The 27,078-nt window shown below is 42.2% G+C and overlaps 1 protein-coding gene across 1 annotated transcript in view; it reads right to left on the bottom strand.

Moving 5' to 3' along the window:
* NXN (nucleoredoxin) overlaps window positions 1–27,078 on the bottom strand; it is a 111,331-nt gene that overhangs the window by 9,677 nt on the left and 74,576 nt on the right. The window contains exons 2-7 of the mRNA XM_066575985.1: window positions 23,108–23,225; window positions 20,197–20,330; window positions 17,253–17,353; window positions 7,530–7,636; window positions 4,303–4,482; window positions 235–359 (exon numbers count right to left, since the gene is read on the bottom strand). Coding sequence (XP_066432082.1) covers window positions 235–359; window positions 4,303–4,482; window positions 7,530–7,636; window positions 17,253–17,353; window positions 20,197–20,330; window positions 23,108–23,225 — 765 coding nt within the window. The remainder of the gene's footprint in view (window positions 1–234; window positions 360–4,302; window positions 4,483–7,529; window positions 7,637–17,252; window positions 17,354–20,196; window positions 20,331–23,107; window positions 23,226–27,078) is intronic.

Genomic DNA, 27,078 nt, shown 5'->3' with positions numbered 1-27,078 from the left:
GCCCCCAAGGCTTCTGGGCCCGGGTGCAACCGCATCCCCTGCATCCTCTATAGTTACGCCCCTGCTTACTCCTGATTGTGTAGTTATAATATCTGGTGCTATAGTAAAAAAATATATGTTTAATATACATATATATAAGCTCACTTTCACACTTTTGTGTATTGATGTACATTCTACTTTGTCATGATTACTGAAGAGAAATGATAAACATTGCTCGTCTTTCTCGGCACTTACCTCACTGGCTACAAAGAACAGTAGTGGTGCTTCCTCATCTTTGGCTTTATATTGTGCTATAATTTTCTCCGCTATGGGTTGAACAAGCTGTTTTGCTGCTTCCGACTCACCTTCATCCTCAGAGTCTGAAAAATATAATGGGTAAATGATTACTAATCTCCGACAAGTCTGATACAACCTGCAGACAAACAACTATTGGAATCACGATTTGCTTTACCACTTGTGGATAATAAGGATGTTTGATCAAGCACCAGCGGTTCTATGCATTGTATTAAGTAATCCTTAGCCAGGAGAGCACACATAACGTTTTCATGTGGTCATATTCTGGGTGTAACTCTTGCCACAAACATTATATGTTGTACGTCTTATCACTTAGACTCATCTACTCACAACATTGGCTTTAGAAGAAAAGAAAATTAAGTGGTTGACAGACACCTCAAGTTTGTTGATTTCTAGGGATTAGTAAAAATCCATTATGGATATTAGATTCTCAAAGTTAATGGGATATACAGACTAAATTGTAATGGTTTAAAAGGGTTACTTGGGTTTAGGAAACGCATTTGCACACATTCTTAACATGAAGTCTGTGATAATAGAAGAAGATTTCTGTTAAGAATCCTCATCTCTTGTCCAGAGTGAAAAGCGGTTAAAAAGAGCATCTCTACCTGCCCTTTAGAACCCACTGAATTGAGTAGGGACGGTGTAATACTAAACGGTACTGGTGCATCTTGTCTCCACCGGAAGTATGGGTGGAGACATAGGCTGGCCGGAATCAGTGACAGGGAACGCCTTATTGAAGCCCCAAGCTGTGGATTGGCTGCTGTTACCTGGTATCCCTGGAGTTGACGTCGGTTTTGTTTGAGACTGGCTCCTTCGCCCCGACTAGGAATTCCTGTTCTCCTGCCTCCTTTGGATTATGTTTGTGCAGCTCCAGCTGCGTGGAACTGTGTTTTTTGAGCAGATGCTCCTTGCATCGCTCTGCTGCCCTGCTGATGGAAGCGCTGCTCTGTTAGCCGCCCTGATGCCTTCTTTTGCTCCGCTCTCTCCGGACTTGCTGCTAGCGCCGGCGCCTTGTAGGAAGGCACTTGACCATCACCATGTAAGCCGGCCCTACATCCGCCACTAATATGCCTCATCCTGTGTCCCGAGTAGCATCTGTGCTCCTGCGGCCCCTGCAGCGCTCGGTCCTTCATCCTGACAAGCAGTCTTCCCGCAGCATAGAAGATGCTCTTCTGTCTGCCGCGGCTAATCCAGTGTTTCGACCGGCTGCTGTGCAACTGTAGCCCCTGTTGTGCTCACTCCTCCATGCTAAAAAACAGTGCGTCCATCCCCATGGAAGTGACAACCAGTGCCTCCATCCCGTGAAAGGTTCTCCATCAGCCACTGTCATGCCTCCTTGTTCTGTGTCCCCAATAGCTGTTTCGCTGCCAAGGCCCCATGGCTGCCGGCCCTGAAAGTCCTGAAGGCTGCATGTGTAGTGCACCGCGACAGCCAATACACTTCTGGGGGTGTGAGAAGGGCATTCCCTCTCACTGATCCCGGCCAACCCATGTCTCCACCCTTTAGATCTGGTGGAGACAAGATGCACCAGTACCATGCTAAACTTTCCCTGTTGTTGGCGCTGCAGAGAGATTGAATACTTCCTGCTAGAATTGAACACAGATTACAGCTGATCACTATAGTGGGGCTCCTTCTAACAAGTATATATTACAGAAAGTAGTAGCAGGGGCAAGGTCTCATTATGTATCTTGTGCAAGGTTGGTGAGAAGGCTACAAGTGCAGACAGAAGGTCAGAAGGTCCTGAGTGTTTAGGACAGAGGAGGAATTCGCTGCCAAGTAGTTTGTAAACATCAAATAGATAATTTCAGCATTAATTGTACACAAATCATTATATATGGGACATTATTTCTCAATGTGCTGCCACTAGAGTGGCAAATTACTGGTCTGGCTGATACTGGGAGGCCGATGCCAGTAAAAACTCTAAAAGTACACAGAGCAGATGCTATATAGTTTACCTCCTGAGAAATGTGTTACATACGTATTTAGGATAGCTGTACATAGGGGCAATGTCAGAGTCAAAATCACACCCTGTATTAAAATCACAGCCCCCTTTTTATTTTTTCAACCAAGCAGGTATTTTTTGGTAAGGAAGGTGCATCCCCCTTTTTAAATTACAAACATGACTACAGGTACAATTTTATTTTACAGTGTTATCCCACTTAAACACTGCAATTCTTCAATTTTAAGAGAGCACAATGTAAAAAAACCTAAAAGAACAAAAAAAACAAGTTTTTTTTACAGGAGAATCTGTTGACTTTTAAACCGCTGCTTAGCAAAATGAAAAGAAGATTCATATGAATACATCATAACTTAATAAACTTTTACTCATTACTTAAAAGTTTTCATTAAAATACGCAACACATCAGACAGAAGCCTGTGAAAGTTATACATAAACAATACTTTATAGCGCTGCATTTCGCACTCAGCAGGGAAACAGGAAACAAGAGAATCATTTCCCTTCCCAGGCAAAACACCCATGGCCTTCCATGAATTAATAACCGGCCACACAAAGGAAAGAGAATGCGGCTCTCCATGCCCTGTTTAGTATGAAAAAACACTTTGTAATGATGGAAACCAGCACCATACCGAGCCAAACAAGGAAAAGAAGGAAACCGCCTGTACAAAGCACATTACTATGGTCTCTGCCAAGGCGGTTTACAGGTTTAAATCTGTGTCCATTTCCACCACCAGATTAACGTCACACAGGATTTGCCCATGTGAAGAGTTCAGGGACAGAAGCAGGATTCTGTGGAATGCCAAAAGAACTTTCACAATACAGTTGTCAACTTGTCGTCCTACTCCGCTCCGTGTAAAGCCTTTGTGTTCCCGGTCACACATGTTCATCAGCTCATCAATGAGGGAACTATTCCCGTGTCGGCCTCTTCAGAGGCTAGAGCAGAAGTTCAAGCAGCTGAAAATGTCCGTGTCAGCACTATCTAGGACAAGACCGCTTATTGTGAAGCACCGCTGCAAAGCATCTGTAGATTCAAAATCTGCTGTTTAATATTAACATGTCCAGTAAGATTATATTAGATGATGGAAGTTCTTTTAGAGGGGAAACCACTATAAAGGGATTTTACAATTAAGGCCATGTGGGAAGTTTATATGGAGGCTGCTTGCAGGCAGGCAACATTAGAAGAAGCGGTATACCTGAATGTGATCCAGCCGCTTCCTCAGAGTTAGTGAAGTCAAAGATGTGGGACAAGCCCCATATGTTACATCATCTTAGTGTTTTGGACTGCTTTCAAACATTCACACTACTAGAATTTTTTTTTAAAGCAAATATACAAAAAACGCATCCTAATTTAAGTAGATATGACACAGATTTATACCAGCTCTCCTTTTCATCCATTCCATGAATACTGTGATACTGCGTCATATTGAATTTTGCAATATCAGAATAGAGGTATCAGTAACATTGGCCAAAATGGGCAAAAATTGACTTTTGTCTTATGTAGTTGGCCAGTTTAGGAAACTAAAAAGGCAGAGCAAGAGATCTGTGAAGATTGGCATTATGCAAGAGGAAACCAGGAGGATCGGCCAGCACAACTGCTCATACAAGACTAATTACATACCTGTAAATGGTAGATTACTACTGTGAGGCCTCCGTCACACAGTCGGTTTTTACCGCAATTAGCGCGGTATAACCCTCCCATTGTTTTAAATGGGACCACTCAGACAACCACTCGATTGCAGCGCTTCGAATGCCACGATTTTTGAGCAGTGTCTGTTCTTTTTTTGGGGCATTTAGGGCTTCTCATCAATGAAAGTGAAACCCTGCAAAGCCTGCATGAGGGAGATTTGTTTTTTAATTTCTTGTAGATTTCATCTGAAACAGGCCGCACACATCAACTGAGGAGTAATGGCTAATTGTAAGATATTTGCCATTGCTTTGACACAAATGAAAAACATTTCCATCTGAATCACACATTTAGAAGTATGAATCAATGGAATCCTATCAGGATGCTAACAATCTTGTGGTATATGACCATCACTTGATTTCCATACCTACAAAAAGAACAAGGCAGGGACCCTCGTTCAGCTGAACGGCATTTAATTCTGTCAACTCTACAACAGGTTTAGGATGCCATGGGAACTCCTTGCAGTCGATATCATGAAGTACTTCCACTCTTCCCTGTCGTGTAATGACCTCTCCTTTAGGATCCAATATGATGAGGTTTGGAATGCCTGCAGAAATAACCACATATTGAGTTCATTAAATTACCAACAAAATGGGTAATCCTATACATACAAAGTAACACTTTATAAATTGGCTAAAAAGCCAGTATTAACATTTTCTGTAATGATCTCAAAATATAGTAATGATGATGGCTTCCTATTCTCTCACGAGAACACGCATATTAAATGTTAAACATGGCTCCTAGAGCTTTGAAAATAGATTGTAAAGTCTGATTGAGTCAGGGCACCGCAAACATCAAGAAGATACGACAGGACATCAACCAAATCACATTGTATTCAGAAAGCATATAAACTGCCTGTACAAGAAGTAGTTTCTGAGAAGACTATACAGAAAGATATCTGGATGCCATGTTAAGTTACAACTCTCAATGTAAAGAAAAAAGGTTTACATAATGTCTTGGAATGCCACAAAAGCTGGGTCTGACTGTAAACACACGGTAAGCCCACATATACAAATGAAAATTTGTTACCGCAGGCTTGATTCATGGCAGACGATTCTGTACTCAAGCATGTCAGGCAATGTGCTTCCAGCAGGACCTCCGAGACTTACTTAATACCGCCGTGTGATCTCATGTAAAGCCACTACATCTAATCTGGGTTTTCAGAAACCGTTTCTAATCCCCATGAAATAAACCTTGCAAACATAAAATATTGAACTTAACCACATAGAAAGCAGTGGGATTCTGTTTGTTGACAGCACTCTTCTACATTAAATCAATATGGACGCAAGATAAACTGTTTAAAAAGGACCAAACAACCAAATCTCCTCCAAAAAAGGCGGCTACATATTTCAAAATAATCTCCATCTTCACAAGGATAAGTATGAGTCATGCACTTCGGACACTTCTATATGAAACCATAATCGTTCAGTTTCTCACTGGATTATGCAAATCCAAACGATATCATTCAGTTTAAACACTGCCAGTGAATGAACGATAATTAATTTGCTTATCAGTGAGGGTGATCAATAAGTGGAACAGGTTGCCACGGAAGGTGGCGAGTTCTCCTTCAATGGAAGTGTTCAAACAAGGGCTGGACAAATATCTGTCTGGGATGATTTAGTGATCCTGCACTGAGCAGGGGGTTGGACCCGATGACCCCGGAGGTCCCTTCCAACTGTACATTCTATGATTTGTCGTTGAGTTTGTGCCTGGCTGAAAACAATGGTTTGCGCACTTCACTAAACACTCTAGTTATTTGGCTATTGATGTGTTTTTTTTTTGTAAAATAAACACAGAGTTTAGAAAGTTGTAGATTTGTGAACATATATTGGTGTTGAAGAGTGATCATATTGGTGTTGAAGGAGCTGTCTGCACAGAAAAAAATAGTTCTCTCCAACAGGTCCCCTATGGGTAAAACATAATAAAGAGCTGATCCTCACCTTGCTCTACACCGGTGGCTCCAGGCCTTCACTGTGATGTAAGGTTTACAAGCTTCAGCAGCCTGTGTATGGGACATCCTAGACTGCTGCAGCCAATGACAGAGCTCAGCAATCAATTGACTTGTGGGGAGTGCGGAGAAGTATCAGCTCTTTATTATGTTTTACTCATTGCAGACCCGTTTTAACAGAAGAACATCAGACAGACAATCAACATTAGCAGCTTGTCCCACAAAAATAACATCCCATATCAACAGCATAGGGGATAAGTATCAGTTCGGTGGTGTTCTGACTGCTGGGCCACCCACTGATCACAATAATGGAGGCCTGGGGTGTGCGTGGATGAAAGGAGCCATATACATGTGCACTGCCTCTCCCATTCATCTCTATGGGGTTGTCAGAGATGAGTACAAGCGCTCAGCTATTTCCGGTAGTCCCAGTGCAAATAAACTTTGTTGCGGTCATAAATCTGCCTAGAAGTTCATATGAGCCCACTGATGGATTTGTTAGTGAGCAGCTTTCTGCAAATTGCCTACACTGTAATACATGGAAGACAAAGAGTGCAACATAAAAACCTGTGGCCAAAATGCTTTTCAGTCAAAAATACATGCATTAAAGTAGTGTCCATAGACTCTTTACGCAACATCCCTTCCCCGATTTAGTTACAAAAGGCTGAACAATGCGAGTTGGCCAGGACAAGTGATAATAAAAGTGTGTCACAGTAAGGCCATGGGCAGATTTTGGCTGAGGAATTCGCAGTGAGCATCCACACTGCGGATCTGCAGCAAATACAGTCCATAGCATGCTATGGGAAACTGATTCTTTCTGCACGCGAACGGAAATTAATTGCAGTTTCCATTCGTGGAGGAAAAATCGTTGCATGCTATATTTTTGCACAGATTTGGTGCAGACTGCTTCCATTGAAGTCAACGACACTGCGGAAAGGTGGCGGATTCCCCGTCATCAAATAGCGAGTTTTAAAAAAAAGTTAAGTCTGTACTGTGTATGTACAACGGCAGTACAGAAAAAGGAAAGGAACTACAGGTACCTGCCAGGGCTGGAGTAAGCCGAGGGCTCTCACATGCAGAATGCAGTTCTGTCGTGTGCATGGGGCCAAACAGAAGTGAATTATTTTACTGTCAAAGAGCCCCTTATAGGTTAGCGCTCAAGCCCACGGCAAAGTTCAATGAATGGAGACTGTATGGAACTATAGGACCTCCATTTGACTCAGTAATCTAGAGATGTTCTCCCTTGGAAACAATACTTCTGGGGCAGAAGACCGCCACACTCGTTGCGTACTACGGTGTCACAGCCATAGCACACATGCACCTGCGGATTTGATTCATTTGGTGAAAGTGCTAAATTATTTTGTTGCATATGCCATGATTTTTTTAAAATCAAATTCATACAGAATCAGACAGCAAAAAAAAAGTATAGAATGTATAGAACATATGAAATTGGAGGCATGCAGGACCTCTATGGCAGCCCTATTACAGTGCCACACAAAGAAAGCCACAATAAGGCCATGTGTACAACTTGTAACACATTAATACATCAAAACATTCAAGAGGCTTTCTCTACAGATTAGGCATTCTTACATGTCATGCCATGTCTTGTTGTCACTAAATTATATTCTCACAAAATAAAGAGTGCTCACCTTGTATTCCATATAATCGATTGAGCCGTGACCTTCTAGCCTCATCACTATATGGAACAGCCAGCCAAGGCATTTCACTGAAATACTGTTTAAAGGATTCTTCAGATCTGAGGAGAAAGAAATAGAATTAGAACATATTTGCAGTATGCAAATGCTAAACAACCTGTGTACCGACAACCAAATCAATTCCTGAAGTTCTCTACCCAGCAGATGGATGCTTGTTGTGATGCGACAAAAAGGAGGCTAAATATGCAAATGATTAAAGTTACCGAGATCAGATCTGGAGAGACGCATATGCATGCTGGGTGGCCAAGTTGCCGCAACTGTCGGCCGTCCGGCGGGCATCATGCGGGTTCCTTTTCTAGTAAAGAGGACTCATGCTCAATACTCGCTGGGCATTGCGGATGGTTGCCTTAGCCCAGTGTGCAGTTGCATCTCTTCACACCTGATGTCAGATTCAGATCGGGGAGAAAAATGGGGAAAGAGTAATCCTGCACAACTGTTTAGGAAGAAGCAGCAAGCAACCTCTAATGATGCTGATCTTTGAGACATTTCAAGGTTATATGGCAGCCCACGCCCATTGGCCTTGGGCACACTGTGCCAAAACCAACAGTTGACCCTATACAGAAGTATAAAGGAAAGGCTTATTGCGTTTTTTCAGATTCAATTCCAATTTCGCTTTATACATTAAATCTTTAGCAGATCCCACTGTAAATGGCACATTATGACAACAAAAAATACCCGGGGGTTAACATGTACCTCTAGTCAAAAAATGAAAACTAAAAAAGTGCTTCCAAATCCTTATGTGCAGTCTCTCTGGTTATCCCGGCATGAGGCAGGATGTAGCTGTGTGACAGATGTAATGGTCAGCCATAGGTCTGCCTTTTATGTCATATGGTCAACCAGAGCTCCTTCGTTGATAGTGGTTATCTATGCCCTTTTTTTAACATTTTTAATTATGGAGGCAGTATGCAGTATTATGTGGTTTCTAAAGAGGTCAGTAGTCACACGATTGCCAGAGTCAATATGTGGCTGTGAGGAGAATGAAATAAAATGGTGGAGGCATGCCTGACTTTCGAATACCAATGATGTTCCCGCAGTAGTTCACCAAAATCAGAAGTGTTTGGATGTTAAGGCCCTTTTAGACAGCGATTTTTGCTCAAAAATCGCTCAAAGCCATCTTTTGAGAGATAATCGTTGTGTCTAATTGCACTGACCGTGCAGTTTTTGCTAAGCCGTTGCTGATCTTTTAGCATGGTGAAAGATTAGCAATCAGTTATCAGTAATTCACAGCGGGATACAGGTGATACTATTGTTTCAGCTGTATCCCGCTCCCTGAAGACAGACGGGGTATGAAGAACACAGCTGTCCAGCTGTGTTCTTCATCCCCCGCTTAGAGCACTCGGCTGTATAACAGCCGGGCGCTCCGAGCAGGGGACAGCTGGATGCAGAAGACAAGTGGCCCCCGCTTGTCTTCTGCATCCCCCACTCAGAGCGCTCAGCTGTATAACAGCCGGGCGCTCCGAATTGGGAACAGCTGGATGCAGAAGACAAGTGCCCCCGCTTGTCTTGTGCATCCCACGCTCGGAGAGCAAGGTGATCGCTCAATGTTTGAGCAATCGCCTTGCGTTGTAAAAAAAAGCACGCAATGATTATTGCTCAAAAATCGCTCTAAAGATTTTTTTGAGCCATAATCGTTGTGCCTAAACCAGGCTTTAGTGGTGACCACTTTGGGCGCCTAATGCAATTGCAGAAGTTAAACATGGCTTAGGCTGGGTTCACACGGGGGCGGATTTTAGTCGGAAATCTCGCGGTTTGGCCGCAGCAAAAACCGCGAGATTACCGCCGGGAGAACCGCCGTGGTTTAAGCCGCGGCTGCTTTGAAGCAGCCCGGCCGCTCGCTCTTTCGCTGCGGCCGGCGCTCCCATAGAGGAGAGCGCGGCCGCAGCGGAATGAAAAAAAGAATGGACATGCTGCTTCTTTTGAAACCGCGGCTGTTTCAACCGGATTTACCGCAGCGGATTAGCCGTCCCGTGTGGACGAGATTTCTGAGAAATCTCATCCACATGGCTGGCTAATCCCGGGATTAGCGGCCGCGGGCGGATCTGCTGCGGCAAAACCGCGGCAAATCCGCCCTGTGTGACCCTAGCCTTACAGCTATCCTTTGATATCTATCTCAATTTAATAATAAAGCTGTTATGCAGATATGTTTCATGTTGAAGTGTGTATACATTTTTTGGGACACCCTGTACTGAATTTTGTACTATTAAAAAATACCTTTTAAAAATTGCTGCAATCTTTTAACCCTACATTTTATTATTTTCCGATCAATGGGCCGATGTGAGGGCTTGTTTTTTGCAATACGACCTGAAGTTTTTATTTGTATAATTTTGGGATACATAAATCTTCAATGTTCTTTAGTCATTACCAAAAGCAAGAAATTTCCACAGCTGCAGACATTTAACATTTACCATATTTTAAATAATGGCTAAGGCTAAAATATAATTAGACAATAACTAATCACAACCGCCAATGATTACCTCATAATTTCCATAGTCATATTCATAATGAGAAGCAGTTGCATAAGTCTTAAAGTGACCCTCCAGCCTTCCCTCAACATGTGCAGAAGTTACATGATGTTCATCTCATTCACGCTGGCGGTTTCTCAGTCTTTAGTTTATATGTATTCTGCCTTTGCTATAATGGAAATCAGCTTTCCATGTACAGACTTCTTCTAATAGACTCGTGTTCAGGCATAGCAGCCAATCAGAGGAGGGAGGGAGAGGAGAGAGCAGCAGCCTGAACCAGTGTTAAGACAGGTGGGTGTGTCTCCCCATACCAATGAGAAAGGATGTGTGTCTCAGACTCCCACAGCCCATGGGGGCATTTTTTGGGTCGAAACGAGTACACTGATATACAAAATTTATATATTTATTTTGTACTGCTTTTCCACAATAAAAAACTTTCTAAAAAATTGTATTGCTGCATTCCACAACCCATAAATTTTTAAATTTTTTTTAACAAATGAGCCGTGTGAGGTTTTGTTCATTGCGAGAGGAGTTGCAGTTTGAATTGGTATCATGTGACTTTATGATAAATTTTTAATGCGGTTTTTGGGATATCGATGAATGAAATACAATAAGTTTATTTTTTCCATAAAAAAAAAGGTGTTGTGTAGGGGAAAAATAAACATGTTTTCAGTCTAATGCAGGGTCTAATAAGCTGACATGAACGATGGACTACAAAGCTTCTGACTGCCATGGGAACCCACTGGCACCTTGCGATCACATTGCAAGATGCTGATAGGTGACAGGGGGAGTCCCCTCGCCCTGTTATCTACTTACATAGGGTGATTATTATAGATCACGGCATGTCAGGAGTTAAATGGCCAGGAGTGGAGATGCAGGAGCCCTGACTCTTGCTAGCACAAGACTCCTGTGTCTGCTTTAGATCAGGCCTCCGTAGCCAAAAGCCCCTTAGTCACTGCTGTAAAAACACATATGTCTGGTCACTAAGAAGTTAACGATCAATAGAAAAAGATATTTAGCCATAATTCAAAAGGTAGAAGCCAGCATTAATTTGCCAATGCAGTGGCCATGTAGTTCCTGACATCCTAAAACAGCTATTCTGCGTACTGACTTGTCCCGTTGCTCCTATCATAATACAATTTAGAACACAAAGTACATTCACAATCATAATCATCATAATAACTAATAGTAATAAACCAGCTAATGAGAAATGCAATCCAATAAAAATGTAGACATGTCATACATCCCAGCAAAGGAACCTATACCAATCCTATAAAAGGAGGGAACTCAGTGGAAATGACAACCTTACATGCACAGTATCCTTCTGTGCGTGATGTGCATAATCTACAGTCTGTAGGAAAATCAGAATGAGATGTAGAGACTAGGAAGAGCTTCCCAAGTACAGCCGTTTCCACAGATTACAAATCTCCTTTCCGGACTGACTTGATAGTTGCAGCTCTACAATCACAATATTCTACATTGTAATAAATGAAGAATTAGCTGGGCTTTAAGCAAACAGCTGAAAATTGAGCCAACACATACAAGGCCAGTAATGTCACCATCCTAATTCTGCAGTGCCAAACTAGAAAGGATCGAATTATTGTGAAATACGACTTCCACGGAACATCTGCTAATATTCTAGTAATGAAGAAAACGTTGCAACAAAAAGAAAGAATGAAGACGACTGTATAACACATTTTCTAAACACACGGTATGTTATTCAACTACACATGTGCTTACTAACTGGGAAATGACACTACTGAATAGAATACTTAGAAAATACATAATACCATAGCTGGTCAGTAATCTGAGAGGTTTTTTGAATACGCGGATCCTTTCCATATGCCTCACTATATAGACTAAGAAGTGAAACCTATGAATGCACTTGTGGAAATGATGTGCCATAAGGCCGGCTGCACACGACCGGGTCAGAATCCAACCCTGTGCCCGGCCGGCATCCGTGTCTATCTGTCTTTATTTCTTCTCTTCTGTGGATGGTGCGCAGTACAGATATATATTTTTTAATGCCTCCGCTTTTCCTGCATCATCGACCTAGGGATGACGCAGAATCCGCCACCTTTCCACAATGTCAACTGCAGCCGGGACGCAGGTTGGACGGCTTAAATTGACTTCAATGGAAGCCATCCACGCTAAAATAGAGCAGTATGTGAGGAAAAAGCACCTTTACACAATATTCTATGGAAGGTATTTGCTGCGGAATCTGGAGGTGGATGTCCGCTCTGGATTCCACAATGCAAATTCGGTTGTTTGCAGCCGGCCTAAGGCCCATATACATGACACAGTTTTTCTAAACTCCAATTCTAACATTTATATTTTTACAACTATCGAATATGGGAGGACCTTTTTTTTTTGCCGTTTTGCTTATTTTTTTTTAATTTAAATTCTTTAATTTATAGTATTAACTTGAGTACAGAAAGGAAAAGAAAAAGCGGGGGAGGATGCACAAAATTACAGCACACATTTGTCTTAGTATACAGTTGAAAATGGCAATTATACTACGAATAACGAAAAAAAGAAAGAGAAAAGAAGAACAAAAAAAGAAAGTTTTATGGAGGGAGTATAATGGGCAAAAGTGGAGAAAAGTTAGACGACAAGCAACTATACAGCACTCCATAAATTCTATCACCTATTACTAGCACTCACTGATAGGAAGGGCACCAACAGCATTGCTTTTACTAACATTTCACTCTTCTACAATATGCCTTTGCTTTATTCAATGGACAGGGGTTGCCTAAAAGAGGAGCTTCTAAGCCTCTGAGTTTTGTAACGCTCTATTCACACTGGCTTCATTAGCTTGTGTTTTTTCAGAAGTGCTATAACAAACCTGTTCGAATCGGTGTATTAACAATAGGTCTTACTGGTATCCACCTGTTTACTGGATAGGATACTGCAGGATGTTATGATGTTCTGATTTAAAAAGTAATGGAAACCAGATGGGAAAAAAGTAACACGAGTGTGAATAGTAACTTGTCAAAGCAGCAGCCACAAATTACATATGATTCACTTCTAACAAAGCACAGAATATCGGTCAGAGCTCCATTTTACTAATATTCATCTTGAAATCCTGATATCCATCACACATACAGATACAGTGGTGCCTTGAAATACGAGTTTAATCCGTTCCGAGACGGAGCTCTTAAGTCGAAAAACTCATATGTCAAAGCCCTTTTCCCCATTGAAATCTATTAATGCATTTCAAAGGGGAAACTAACTACAAGTAAAAAAAACCCAAAACAATACTTACCTACCACCAGCATTCCATGATAATTTGCGGCGCTGCAGCAGGTTGTCACTCCCTCCTCCATGCTGACAGAGCATTGCTTTCTGGATGCGGAGCTAGAATGCCCCGCCTCCAGCAAGCTAATGCTCTAATTCGGTAACTCAGCGCCGCATTAGCCAATAAAAGTCCGCGCTGGGTTAACCAATCACAGCCATTCAATGATGTCAATCATGCCAATTAGAGCTTTAGTTTGCTGGAGGCAGGGCATTCAAGCCCTGCATCCAGAAAGCAATGCTCTGTCGGCGTGGTGGAAGGAGTGACAGCCGGCAGCAGCGCCGTAGACTATCGCGAGGACGCAATGCTGGCGATAGGCGAGTATACATCCCCCCCCCCCCCCCCCCCCCCCCCCGAGCCTCAGCTTGCGAGTTTTTGGACTTGCAAGCAGGCTCATACCCAGAGTTTTTGCTCATAAATCAGAGCAAAAATTCGGGAAAGAGCCTGCTCGCAAGTCAGAAAACTCGCAAGCTGAGGCGCTCGAATCCCGACGTACCACTGTATATGAAATAAACTCTAGCTGCCTGCGAATAACCCTATGTAGAACTGAAGGGTATTAGTGTACCTTGACGCCACTGGAAGCTAGGGGTTTGACAGGAGGAACGTCCCCCTCACACCCCCGGCTCCCGATAGGGTAAAGGCAGGAAGGTCCTAGCAGCCCACTGTGGATCCATTTCTGCCGACCCTGCTGGCTTAGGATGACGGTTAGTTGTCTTCTTTGCCTTACATTATTACCAGTAAATGCTGCCATGTTACCACTGTAACATGGCAGCATTAACATCTAATAATGTAAGCCTAAGAAGACAACTAACCGTCATCGTAAGCCAGCAGGGTCGGCAGAAATGGATCGACACACTGCAGCGTCTCACCTCAGTTCTGGCCGGCATTTGTGCCATGCGTCCCATCCTGCCACCACCTGACACCTCCGTCCCTGCCGCCGGTTGTGAGCTCCGTCCCGGCCGTCGGCGGCTGTGAGCAACTCCTGGTGGCATCAAGATACACTAATACCGAACTGAAGAGCTTACAATGTACAAATTTACTAAAGCGTTCAGGGTACAAACTTATATGTATTAAGATCCTAAGCTGCCTGTGCCAGAAATGTTTTTATTCAATGACAGTGTAGAGATTTTGAGGTCTACATTACAGTGCAAAAGTTCTTGGCAGATGTGGGAAAAATGTTGCAAAGTAAGAATGCTTTCAAAAATAGAAGTGTTTATTTTTGTCAATTAAAATACAAAGTGAATGAACAAGAGAGAATTCTAAATCAAACCAATATTTGGTGTGACCGCCCTTTGCCTTCAAAACTGATTTAATTCTTCTAGGTATACTTGTAAAAAGTCAGGATTTTGTAGGGCTATTATCAAGTGTAGTATAATCAGGTGATAAATCACCATTTTCCTATTAGCTTGGGATCGCATTTTATGGGGTGAAAAAGACATGTTTCTCTTCCACCAAATAGAAAGTCAGCAGCTAGGAGTAAACACTTGGCCAGATTTATTAGCACGGTTGCAAAATAAACCAAAACAGTAGGAACAAAAGAAATAGCCTTGCCTGTCCAACACAAACTATTACAGAGGACATCCCTCTCTATGAGCTTGAGAGCTTCTCTTTGCCACAAAAAACAGGTATTAGTAACCATACTCCCACTTCATAGTAGAGACTCACACAGACCAGCTTTCTGTGTCTCCAGTTAGAGCAACTACTAGTCTGTTATCTACTCCTTAAGTTTCCACCCACTGGCTTACTTAATTCATCAGCAAGTAGGGATATTCTCTCCATTACTCCACTTACGAGAGGTATCTGGGAGAAATGTAACTCCCTTCTGCAACCACACCTACCTGCTTGTTACATATGGGCTACTAAGACTGAGCTACTTCCACCACCAGTGTACCAGCGACAAAGCATCTGCATTTTGTTGGTTATAAGGTTGTAAGGCAAGGAACCATTTGGTGACTCAACCATTTCTTTCTTTAAATTCATCCATTTGAGGGGAGCAAGGTCTGTGACTAACAGACTTTCTTCCTAACAGGTAATATTTACGAGCTGTGCCTAGTCAGTCTATCAGTTCGTCAAATTTATGTAGCCACTGAATTCAACTTTCTAGAGTCATTGTAAAGCCTTATAGTACCTTCTGGCTTTGGGATTAAGACAATAGGGCTCGATCATGAGGTGCTTCGATCACATCTAGCCTTTATTTCTTTTGAGACTGCCTCTAGTCAAGCCTCAGGAATTCTATAGGGTTTGACATTTACCTTTCCAGGTTCAGTTATAATGTCATGTTTTATAAGCATAGTCTGTCCCCGTTTCGCAGAAAAGAACCCTTTGTTACAAATAAGCAATTGTTTAGCCTCTTTCTTTTGCACAGACAGACCCTCTGCTCTCTTTACCTAATGGTCCTTTTACAAGGGACACAGCTTATCCAAGTGATGCTCGCTCGCTCCTGTGCCGTTACCCATGAGCAAGTATCGTTGGCATTGCTCATATCACTGATGGAATGGAGGCGGAGCGCATCGGGGTGCATTCTCCCCATACCCGCCTCCATTCACAGAGTGCAGACAGTCATTCAAAAGTGAACGACTGCCATTTACACTGAACCACACATCGCTAAGTTTTCTGTATGCAGAAACTGAACAATTTTTATTAAGTCGTTGCATACCTTTACACCGGATCATTATAGCTCAAATTCCCGCGGGAATACAGGAATCTGAACGATAATCGTCCCATGTAAGAGGGCCATTCAGTAACGGTTTAAAAGGGATGGGCGGAGCCATTTCCAGAAACAAAGTCTTTCCAGGGTTTTATCAGATTCATATGGTAAATCTGTTCCAGTTTCCTTTTTCCTGGCTGATACACTTTATATGCCACTTCAGTAATTTTTTTTGTGTATTTCAATAGGCCCTTACCATTTGGCTAGAAATTTACTTTCGGAATAGGTACTAACACCCGGCCTTCTAATGAAAATGTACAAACCATGGCATCTTTATCATAAATTATTTTCTGCTTTCTGGGCTTGTTGAACCCTCTCCATACGCTCTAACAATTGGCATGACTGCTGCAATTCTGTCTTGCATCTGTGTGACATGTTCAATTACACTTTTGAAAGGGGTGACTAATCCTTCCCACATTTCTTTAACCATATCTAATAGACTATGAGGATGTCTCCCACGCAAAAGTTCATAGAGTTAAAACCCTGTGGATTTCGCTTTACTTCCCTTATTGCAAACAGCAGTTATGGGAGTAAAAAAAAACCCAGTGGCTTCCATCCTTGTCCAACACCTTTTTGAGCAATTGTCTGAGTGTCTTATTGAATCTCTCAACCAAACCCCCAGTTTGTGTGTGATAAACTGATGTGCGTAGTTGTGAGACTTTGAACATCTTACATAGTGCTTTCATTACCCTTGACATAAAGGGGGTACCCTAATCAGTGAGAACTTCTTTTGACATGCCAACCCTACTAAATACCTGAACAAGTTTCTTTGCAATAGCCCAAGATGATGTATTGTGCAAAGGTATGGCCTTGGGGTAGTGTGTGGCATAATCCACTAGAACTAAAATGTCCATGTGCCAACTTTACCAAGGTCTCGACCAAACCCATCCCAATCCACTCGGTATTAAACTTTACTTCAATAATGGGTACGGTTACTAAGAGGCTATGAAAATGCGACCTAGAGGCAGATATCAGACACTCGGGACAGGATATAAAAAACCTAATGTGACTCATGGTGTACTCCTGGCCAGAAACCACCTTTGCAAAAATCTTTCTGTAGTTTTATGGACCCCTAAATAGCCACTCATATGTCCATGTTCCAGATCCAGAACTGTTCTGTAGAATTTTGAAACAAGCAACTAAAGAGTTTTCAAACTTTATAGTTTATCAAACTGTTTGCCTATTGCACTTACCTGTCTGCACTAACTAAAACTATTTCAAACTTCTGCCCCAACTCCTTAATTTTTCGGTAAGATTCCACAAGCACCCTCGTCAGGCTTCGACATGGAGGACACTAAAAGGTAAACATATAAATGTATTTAGAATTTTTAGTTCGCTATAAGAGGGGAGGTCGTCAAAATTGCAGATTGTCCTGAGAATTAGGCCACTCTCACACAGGCGCTTGAAAGAACACTGCATTTTTTAACGCTACATTTACTGTGCTTTTTGCTGCGTTGACATGCGTTTTTGACAGCGTTTGACTGCATTCTCAGCACAGTTATAAACGCAGCCAAGCGAGGTGATAATTCCAGAACTGAAAAAACGCGGATGAAAACACAGTGAAAATCGCGGTAACCACATTCTACCGTGTTTTCATCAGCGCTGAAACCGCACCCCATTTATTTCAATGGCAAAGCATCGTGTTATAAAATGCAGAAACACATGAAAATCGAACAGACAGCGATTAAAAAAAACGCAGCATTTTAATGGTCGTCTGAGAAGCCCTATTGAAAGCAATGGTAATGATTAGCGGTGTTGAATGCAGAAAAAAAAAAAACGCCTGAGTGAGAGTGGCTTTAAAGTGGCATTCTCATCTGACAAAATAAAGGCATACGACTAGGATATGCTGCCATTTTATGTTTGGTTTGGAAAAGAAATGAAAAAGCTAGGACTCCGGTGTGACCTAGGGTCGATGTGGTCTTCTAAAACTAACAAATTGCTAGTTTGTAGAATCGACTCAATGGTATAGAATCCAAATAATGCTTTTATTTTGTAAAATCAAACTAGCAAAATAACACGTTTCAAGGTACGCAGACCTCTTCCTCAGACAGCTGAGAAATATAGTCGATGCTAAATCATCTTGTCCCAGAATAAAAGCTGGTTTAGACACAACGATTATCGCTCAAAAAATCTTCTGAACGATTTTTGAGCGATAATTGTTGTGTTCTTTTTACAGCGCAAGGTGATTCCCCAACGTTTGAGCGATCACCTTGCGCTGTAAAAAGAAAAGGGACAAAATCGTTGTGTTCTTTTTACAGCGCAAGGTGATCGCTCAAACGTTGGGGAATCACCTCGCATTCCGAGCGAAGGATGCAGAGGACAAGCGGGGTTTCCCGGCTTGTCTTCTGCATCCAGCTGTTCTCTGCTCGGAGCGCCCGGCTGTTATACAACCGAGCGCTCCGAGCGGGGTATGGAGAACACACCTGGACCACTCTGTTCTTCATACCCCGCATGTCATCTGGGAGCGGGATACAGCTGAAACAATAGTATCAGCTGTATCCTGCTGTGAATTCCTGATAACTGATCGATGATCTTTCAGCATGCTGAAAGATCAGCGATCAGCAACAATTATCGCTCAAAAGATGGCTTTGAGCGATTTTTGAGCGAAAATCGTTGTGCATAAAAGGGCCTTAAGAGAAACGCAAAGACCCTTGTTGCTGTTGCTCCCAGCCAGACAAACCTTCCAATGTCTTTTCCAAATTTACAGATGCTGTTTAAAGACCATTGGTCTCTCAGTGTACAAGGCCGACAGCACTTGCTATAACTCATAACCACAGTTTTTTGTCCATTCACTTTTACCCCATTCTAATTAACAAGCACATTAAGGCCAACCTCACACGGACGGGTCAGATTCTGCATGTGGGAGCTCACAGAGGAATCCGGCACCTTCCTAGCCGGCGTCCGCGTGTAATTTTCAATTACTGTATTGCGGATGGTTGTGGCAAGCCGCCATTGAACATGCGCAGTACAGAATTTTTAAAAAAATCTTTCTTTTTCCCATGCAAACATACTTCAATGAAAACCGTCCATGCAGAACCTGCACTAAAGTAAAACATGCTGCGATTTTATTTCCAAAAGCGTAAATCGCAAACGCTGTCCGCTCTTGTGAGCGAACGTACAAATGTTCTATTGTTTGAACGTGAGCGGAATACTGCGGATTGCCCATGCAGGTGAGGATCGTGGATTCCGAAATTCAAACCCGGTAGTGAGAGACCAGCCTAGCTCCTATTGGCCTCTTATCCTGGCCATCTGCTCATTTTTTTTCTCTCCACTTCTACGTGACTTCATGATCGGTGGAGGTCCGACCACTGGACCCCCACTGATCCTAAGAATGAAAGGGCCTGGATTAGTGGGCTCTCCAAGGTCAGATCCCTTTATGAGATTGGAATAGCTCTTTAAAGGCCTATTGACTAATGCCAGAGATGAGCTATAGGTAATTGCTATAATGGTTAGGACTTTAAGATGGATATTTACATCATAATAGCCATCAAACTAGTAACTCAATCCTATGACACAAGACAGTATATGACTGTTTACATGTTACATTTTTACGTACCAATTTTCACCAACAATAAATGGGAATTTTGGATAGTTTTGTATTTTTAAACTGAGAAGCATTGTTAGGCCGGTTTCACATCTGCGTCAGAAACATCGGCCGTAGGTTCCATCACACATCCGGCTGAAAATACAAGAAAAAGCACTACACGCAGTGCTTTATTCCCCAGTCCAAGATCCAGGCAGCTGGGCGGAATGCAGGCAGACGCCATTATAGTTGATGGGATCCGTCCGATGCTGTTAGGTTCCATCCTGAAACGGAACCATTGGGCCGCAAGAATTGCACTTTCTTGCTAGCCAAAACTGAGCAGGAAAGCAGAATCCCCAGAGCAGATGTGAAAGCTTCCTTAGAACAATGCAACTGCTAGTCAGTTTGTTGTCTGCAAAGCCTTGCCAAAAGGAAGAGATGAACACTGCAGAGATCTGGCTGAAGTTCTGAATTTAAGAAGAACATACGTGGAAGACGTGTTTAACAGGGATAAATGTTCAAAATACTCTTCAGTGCACGGTGAGTCTTAGGTCATATGCATTTCTTTAATTTCTTATTAAATTGCTTGATATTTTTCATATACATCAACTTACCCAATGTGCAGAGAAATATACACCAACATAAGAGCCATCCAGAGTACAACTATCCTGGGACTGGCCATTGTTCCTGAGCAAAGGACCTGCAATAACTTCACTGAAGGGCTTTGGACCCCATGGGAACTCTAGACCTGTGGAAAATAATCATATTTGAATTACTCGTTATGAATGCCTATTAGAGTTATGACTTTTTAACTTTTTTCTAAATATTAATTTTCCTGATGTGGCTTTTCATGAACTTTTGCCTACATGTTAGTTTTCCGGTGTTATTTTCTTTTGATCATATAAAAACCTCCCGCACCCAATATCATTTAATTTTTACTATATACAGCAAACAACAACAAATAATAGGAGTTTATAAGTTGTAAAACATAATAAAAAAAAGAAGCCTATCCACAAGGAAAGGGTTAATGCAAGCTTGAATACAAGAATTTCTGTCAGCAAGGTTACTGGGTCATGTGCAAAGTTTAAGTACTGAGTCACCGAGGATGGATAAGTGATGCTCTAAATTCGCTTTATTATTTAAAATTGCTTTAAATATTATTAGCATCGTCAATTCACAATTCTCATGTCTAATGGTATGTATTTTATTTTCAAATTTCATGCTTCAGGCTAAAACAACATCTCGTTAGGTGCAGAGGTTTTTTTTTTACAATTTAACAAAATAAAAATCATTTTTGAGTGTTATATGCTAAAAGTCATCGTTTGCCGCCACAGGCTTCCAAATTTCAAAAAATTTGAAAAAAGTCATAACCCTAATGCTTATGTTTAGTAACAAAATAAGAAAAAATATACAAAGTCCTGCACTATAATTTTTACTCTTCTATAAACTATAGATACAGCTTAAATGTAAACAAATGACTTTTCTATTTGAGCAGCATTGCCAGCATCAACAAATTTGCCAAAATAGGTCCTAAACAATGCCTATGATCTGCATATGCCTTATAGTAGGGCAAATGGACATCATAGAGGGGGATCTTTTACTTATGACCCCAACTCCATGAGACATAATGGAGAGATGCTCTATAAGAGCCCATCCAAGAATTAGATGTTTGGCTATTCATTTGAATAGATTAAAATAGTACACATACAACAGTCTAAAGACAAAACTAGGAGTCTTTTCTGTCCTACGGTTGTTCCTTTTATTCCTGTCTGATCCAACTTTGGACGCAGTGTAAGGTCTCCTTTACACTGGTGATCGAGATATCACGGCGAGAAAATCATGGCAAAATCGTGACTATTTCCCCGCAGTTTTTAAGTGTCAACACTGCTTTCTCTTGCAAAAACATCACTGCCACTTGCAATCTTGCCGCACGATTTTGCCATGATTTTTCAGCGCGAAAGTCAATAGGACTTTCTAATGTTAAAAACGCATTGCACAAATATCGCAGGTTTGTGCTTTGCAATGCGATAAAAAGGTGAAAATTACTGTGAATTCAGCATTGAAGATCCACAGCTAGTATGCCATGTTAATATGACCATAGTGTTTAAAGTTTTTTTCAGCTCTATAAACAATTTCTGACATCCCCAAATAAGGGTTCTCAGCCCGCAACCCTGCCGATCAGCTGCTTGTTAGGACACTAGTCATTGGAGCTGCTGAGTGCAGGAAACACAGCGCCGTACACTGTGCAGAGGCCTGGAATAGTACTACTGGAACAGTTGTCATTTCATTTCAGCGCTGATTTCAGGGGTCAGTTAGGAGACACTTGTATGTGAAATATGATAGATTTATGGATAGCTTTGAAAAAAAAAAAACACTACTAGGATAACATACAAGAGTACCTTAACCCTTTTCAATCCAGTGTCAAACCTTGTCTGAAACTGAGATTTACCTGCATAGCTCTGCTATCAGAAGAGGTCCGATACGTGGTGCTAACACTATGCAGAAGAGAGCTGCGATGTCTGTATATTACAGTATACAGGAGAGAGGTCAGTCATCGCAATTCTGCATCGTGTAATATACATATACAGAAGAGAATGCCGATGTCGGGGTTCTCTTCTGTATCTTACAGTATGCAGGAGAGATAAGACATCGATTCCCTCTCCTGCATAGTGTAATATACCTCTATCATGTACATATATAATAATATAGTGTAATATACATATTAACTCCCTTTTATTTAAATTTAAAAAAAATTGCTATTAAAATCATCATGACGGGTCATTTTTATGTGTTTCTGTGGAGCAATTAAAAAGGAATCCACAATGCGCTTTCCCACCCAAAATAAATAAGCTGGGAAGTGAGCGGGTGACAGGGAAATTGGATTGAAAAGGGTTAAAGGAGATGTCCCGCGCCGAAACGGGTTTTTTTTTTTTTAAACCCCCCCCCCGTTCGGCGCGAGACAACCCCGATGCAGGGGTTAAAAAAACCACCCGCACAGCGCTTACCTGAATCCCGGCGGTCCGGTGACTTCAATACTTACCGCTGAAGATGGCCGCCGGGATCCTCCGTCTTCGTGGACCGCAGCTCTTCTGTGCGGTCCACTGCCGATTCCAGCCTCCTGATTGGCTGGAATCGGCACGTGACGGGGCGGAGCTACACGGAGCCGCTCTCTGGCACGAGCGGCTCCATAGAAGACTACAGAAGACCCGGACTGCGCAAGCGCGGCTAATTTGGCCATCGGAGGCCAGAAATTAGTCGGCTCCATGGGAACGAGGACGCCAGCAACGGAGCAGGTAAGTAAAAAAACTTTTTATAACTTCTGTATGGCTCATAATTAATGCACAATGTACATTACAAAGTGCATTATTATGGCCATACAGAAGTGTATAGACCCACTTGCTGCCTCGGGACAACCCCTTTAAGTCAAGGGACCATAAGAGTGCAGACATTACATTTTTCCAGGGAAGAGGAGTCTACATCCGTTGGGCAAATTTCCAGATTAATAGAAGTAAAAGTTCCACTAACCTTCTGGGTCATCTCTTATTAATAATAGGCCATTTCTACACACCGTCTTCCCCGTAGACACTTCAATAAAGATAAGGGAGGGAATGTTGGAAATCCTGTACTTGTTCCAAAGTTTCAACTGTTAAAAAACAGAAACCTGGTTACAACAACGAGGATAAGTGAGGCATCACATTTTATTTTTTTATTTCTGAAAAGCACTGATATGCTTAATAGTCGCTCCGCAATGCATTTCTTTAGATTTATTCATGCTTTCCATACTTTGCTGTTGGCTATTAAATGAAAACATTTTTCTCTACAGATCTTCTATGAAGAAAAAATACCATCAGCTGAACATGATTTCTAGGATCAATAGACATGACTGCAGTTCAAACGTAATGAGAACATGCCTCCAGCAACCAAAGCATGAAAAGCTAAATGGAACTGAGCAACTTAATAGGACATTGCATCACTCCGAAGAGAAAGCCACTATATGCAAATGCTACATATATGCAAGTAATGTTACAGCACCAGAATGGGAAACTGCACTGGGATATTGTGTATACTTGTGGGCATCAGTTAAGAAAGAATTGGAGTGAAGCAGAAAAGGGCAACCAAAGCAATTAAGATAACATGTGGTTTGCAGCATCAGGAAAGAGGATTACGGTAAATTGGTTTTAGTTTATTTAGTTTGAAGAAAAAAAACCAGAAAACTTTGTGGTAATCCAGTTTCTGTACAAAAATATACTAACGACCTGTTTATAGATCTTCTCTACTGAGGTTTTACATCTAGGCCTGTAACTAGAGATGAGCAAGCATACTCGATAAGGCAAACTACTCGAGAGAGTAGTGCCTTATTCGAGTATCTGCCTGCTCGTCTCTAAAGATTCGGGTGCAGGCAGGGGGGCGGGGAGCGGCGGGGAAGAGCGGGGAGGAACAGAGGGGAGATCTCTCTCCCACTCCCCCCCTCCCCGCTCAACCCTGGTCACTGCCACAACTCACCGGTCACCCGCGCCGGCAGCCGAATTTTTAGAGACGAGCGGGCAGGTACTCAAATAAGGCACTTGCTCAAGTAGTTTGCCTTATCGAGTATGCTCGCTCATCTCTACCTGTAACCATGAAAAAAAAGGGCATTTACATCACAACAAACCAAGATTTATAGATTGTAAAATAATACTATAAGGTGATGATCACACTGGCATTTTTACTGTGAGATCTACGTTGGATCTATTCTGATATGGATCCCACCGTTTAATCCACAGCAGATTTCCAGCTTGGAGTTCTGCCGCAGATCCGCATGCGCATTTAGCCTGAAGTGTATGACGCTTCTTTATTCGTGGAAATTTCTGCCGAGTCTTGACCCAAAAAAAGTTTTTTCCAGGGGTTCTCCAGTATCATGAAAGTTGAGAACCATGAAGTCTTAGCTTGGCTGCACACGGTCGGAATCCGGCTGTGACCCTGGCCGGTGACCCCGCGTACCTGCATTATCTGTTATGCGGATGACTGCTGAGGCTCGCAGGCGGTCATGCAGAGTGCAGATTTAAAAAATATATATATTTGTATTTTGTGCGCCGTCTCGAGGCAATGACCCAGGTACCCACAGCTTATACCCAATGTTAAATGCGTATTGGCTGCGTGTCGGACAGCCTCGATTGACTTCAATGGAGGCCGTCCACAGAGTCCGCAGCAAAATAAGAGCATGCTGTGATTTTTCCTCCACTCGCGAAATCCGCAAATCATAATCCGCCAGTGTGAAGAAAAAAGCGAAAGTGCATACTTTTCAATGCAAATGAGTTGCTGTGGATCCTCCGCGTTGACGTCGATTACGGATGTAGGAATCCGGTCGTGTGAAGCCGGCCATATGGGTGTATTAAATTACCATAAGTGGCACTGCTTATTATCTATGTGCCACTTTAATAGACCTAAATGTATCTCAAAAGACAAATTCAATTTTGTTACAGAGAGCCAGACTCCAAGACACACACACACAGACAGAGACACACAGACACACACACAGACACACACACACACAGACCGACACACAGACCATTAGTGAAAACCTTCCACCCTTGCCAAAAAACAACTTTACAAGCAGAGACAATGCACCGCTTCTACAGAGCGGTAATGAATGTGCTCCGATATTATTCTGGTCTTGAAACTGCTCTTTAACCATAAATATTAGGAGTGCAGGGAGATCACTGCAGCTCTCTCAAGTTTAAAACTATTAGGTACCGTTAGCATTGTAATGTTGTAATTAGCCTCTCATCATCACTTCTCTGTGTGCATTGGACCTATGACTGAACTGTAGGAAATGTGTTTGCACTGCACTCAGTCATATAAATGTATTGGCACAATGGAAAGCAATCCATGAAGCAGACATAAGCGGGTGGCTGACAGGTCTGTAAAGTGAAACGATGAGGGGCAGGCTCATTTTATATAGTCATGAGGATGATAGCAGAGAAGATAAGTGGAAAATCTAGTACACGACCTCTGCGGCCACAAGCCAATTATAAGCAAAGTTTCTGCTTCTGCCTTCCTAATCGATTGCTTTTTTCATGTGAATCTGGGAACACTTCTCTTTAACCGCCTTAACCCCTTACTGACCAAGCTTCTTTCCATTTTCGTTTTTTTTCTCCCCCTTTGGAAAAATCGTAAATTCGTAACTCCTTTATTTATCCATCCACGTACCTGTATGAGCGTTGTTTTTTTGGCGGGTCAAATTGTATTTTTCAATGTTACTATTTAATGTACCATATAATGTACTGAAAAACTAAAAAAAAAAATTCAGTGGAGAGAAATGGAAAAAAAATGAAATGGGTGGGGGTGGAGAGGAGGCGGGAGCTCAGAGCACTGCTCCCGACTCTTCCAGCTTCCTGCCCCTGCAGAGAGGGACGCCGTATATCGGCTGGGCGTGAAAACCCAGCCGATATACGATCGTGTGAATGCACCGTCATATAGTTTTGGGGGTTTTTTTGGTGTACTACTTGTATTTTTTTTCAAGGATATTTAATTTTTTTTATTTTTACGTCAACATAGTTCTGTGAGGGCTCATTTTTTTTGCAGTACGTCCTTTAGTTTGTGTTGGTATGATTTTGGAATACATACAGCTTTTTGATCACTTTTTATTGCATTTTTTTTCCTGGAGACAGGGTGACCAAAAAAAGCACATTTCTGGCGTTCTTTATTTATTTTTTTCTAACGACGTTTATTGAGCGGGGTAAATAATGGGCTACTTTGATAAATCGGACTTTTAGGGACGCAGTGACACAAAATATGTATTTTTGTTTTGTTATTGAGATTTTTTTGCTACAAATGTGTCAAGAGTTTTTTTTTTTTTTTAAGGCCCCCTGTCCACAGCAGTGATTTCGCCGGCGGTAAACCGCCGGCAAATCATGCCAGCAGACGCTTCCCATAGCATTGCTATGGAAAGCACCGGGAGCTGTCCACGAGCAGAGAATCATTGCGATTCTCCGCTCGCGGCGGGCAATTCGCAGCATGCGACCGGCAGAGATTCGGCGGCGGCTCCTGCGGCGGAGCTTCACCGCGGGATACCACATTGCCCGTAGACAGCCAGCCTTACATTTAGAACTTTTTAACAATTAGTAAACCTTTGTTTATTTTTTCTACTTTATCGTTTTTCTTTTTTTTTTTAAATCCCTAAAGGACAACAACTTGCGATCCTTTGATCACTCCTGCAGTATGATGTAATGCCATGGCATTACATCATACTGCTATCGGGCAGGCAGTCTATCACGCCCCCTCACGGACATGGCTTGATAGGCAGGAGGTGAGGTGACCTGGGGGACTGCACGAGCTAGGAGAAGATGCGGTAAGAAGACTGACTGTGGAGGAATAGCTAAGTATTGATTTTTATTTTTTTTTTTATGACAAAACCCTTTTAAGTAGAGTGAAAGCTCTTTAAAGGAGATGTCTCGAGGAAGCAGTTAATTTTTTTTTTTGCCCAGTCCCCCCCATTAAACACACATTACTAAGCC

The sequence above is a fragment of the Eleutherodactylus coqui genome, chromosome 1 (assembly GCF_035609145.1).
Source record: "Eleutherodactylus coqui strain aEleCoq1 chromosome 1, aEleCoq1.hap1, whole genome shotgun sequence".
Taxonomy (NCBI): Eukaryota; Metazoa; Chordata; class Amphibia; order Anura; family Eleutherodactylidae; genus Eleutherodactylus; species Eleutherodactylus coqui.
Note: the sequence above shows the minus strand (reverse complement) of the source record. Positions and strands in the feature narration are given on the sequence as shown.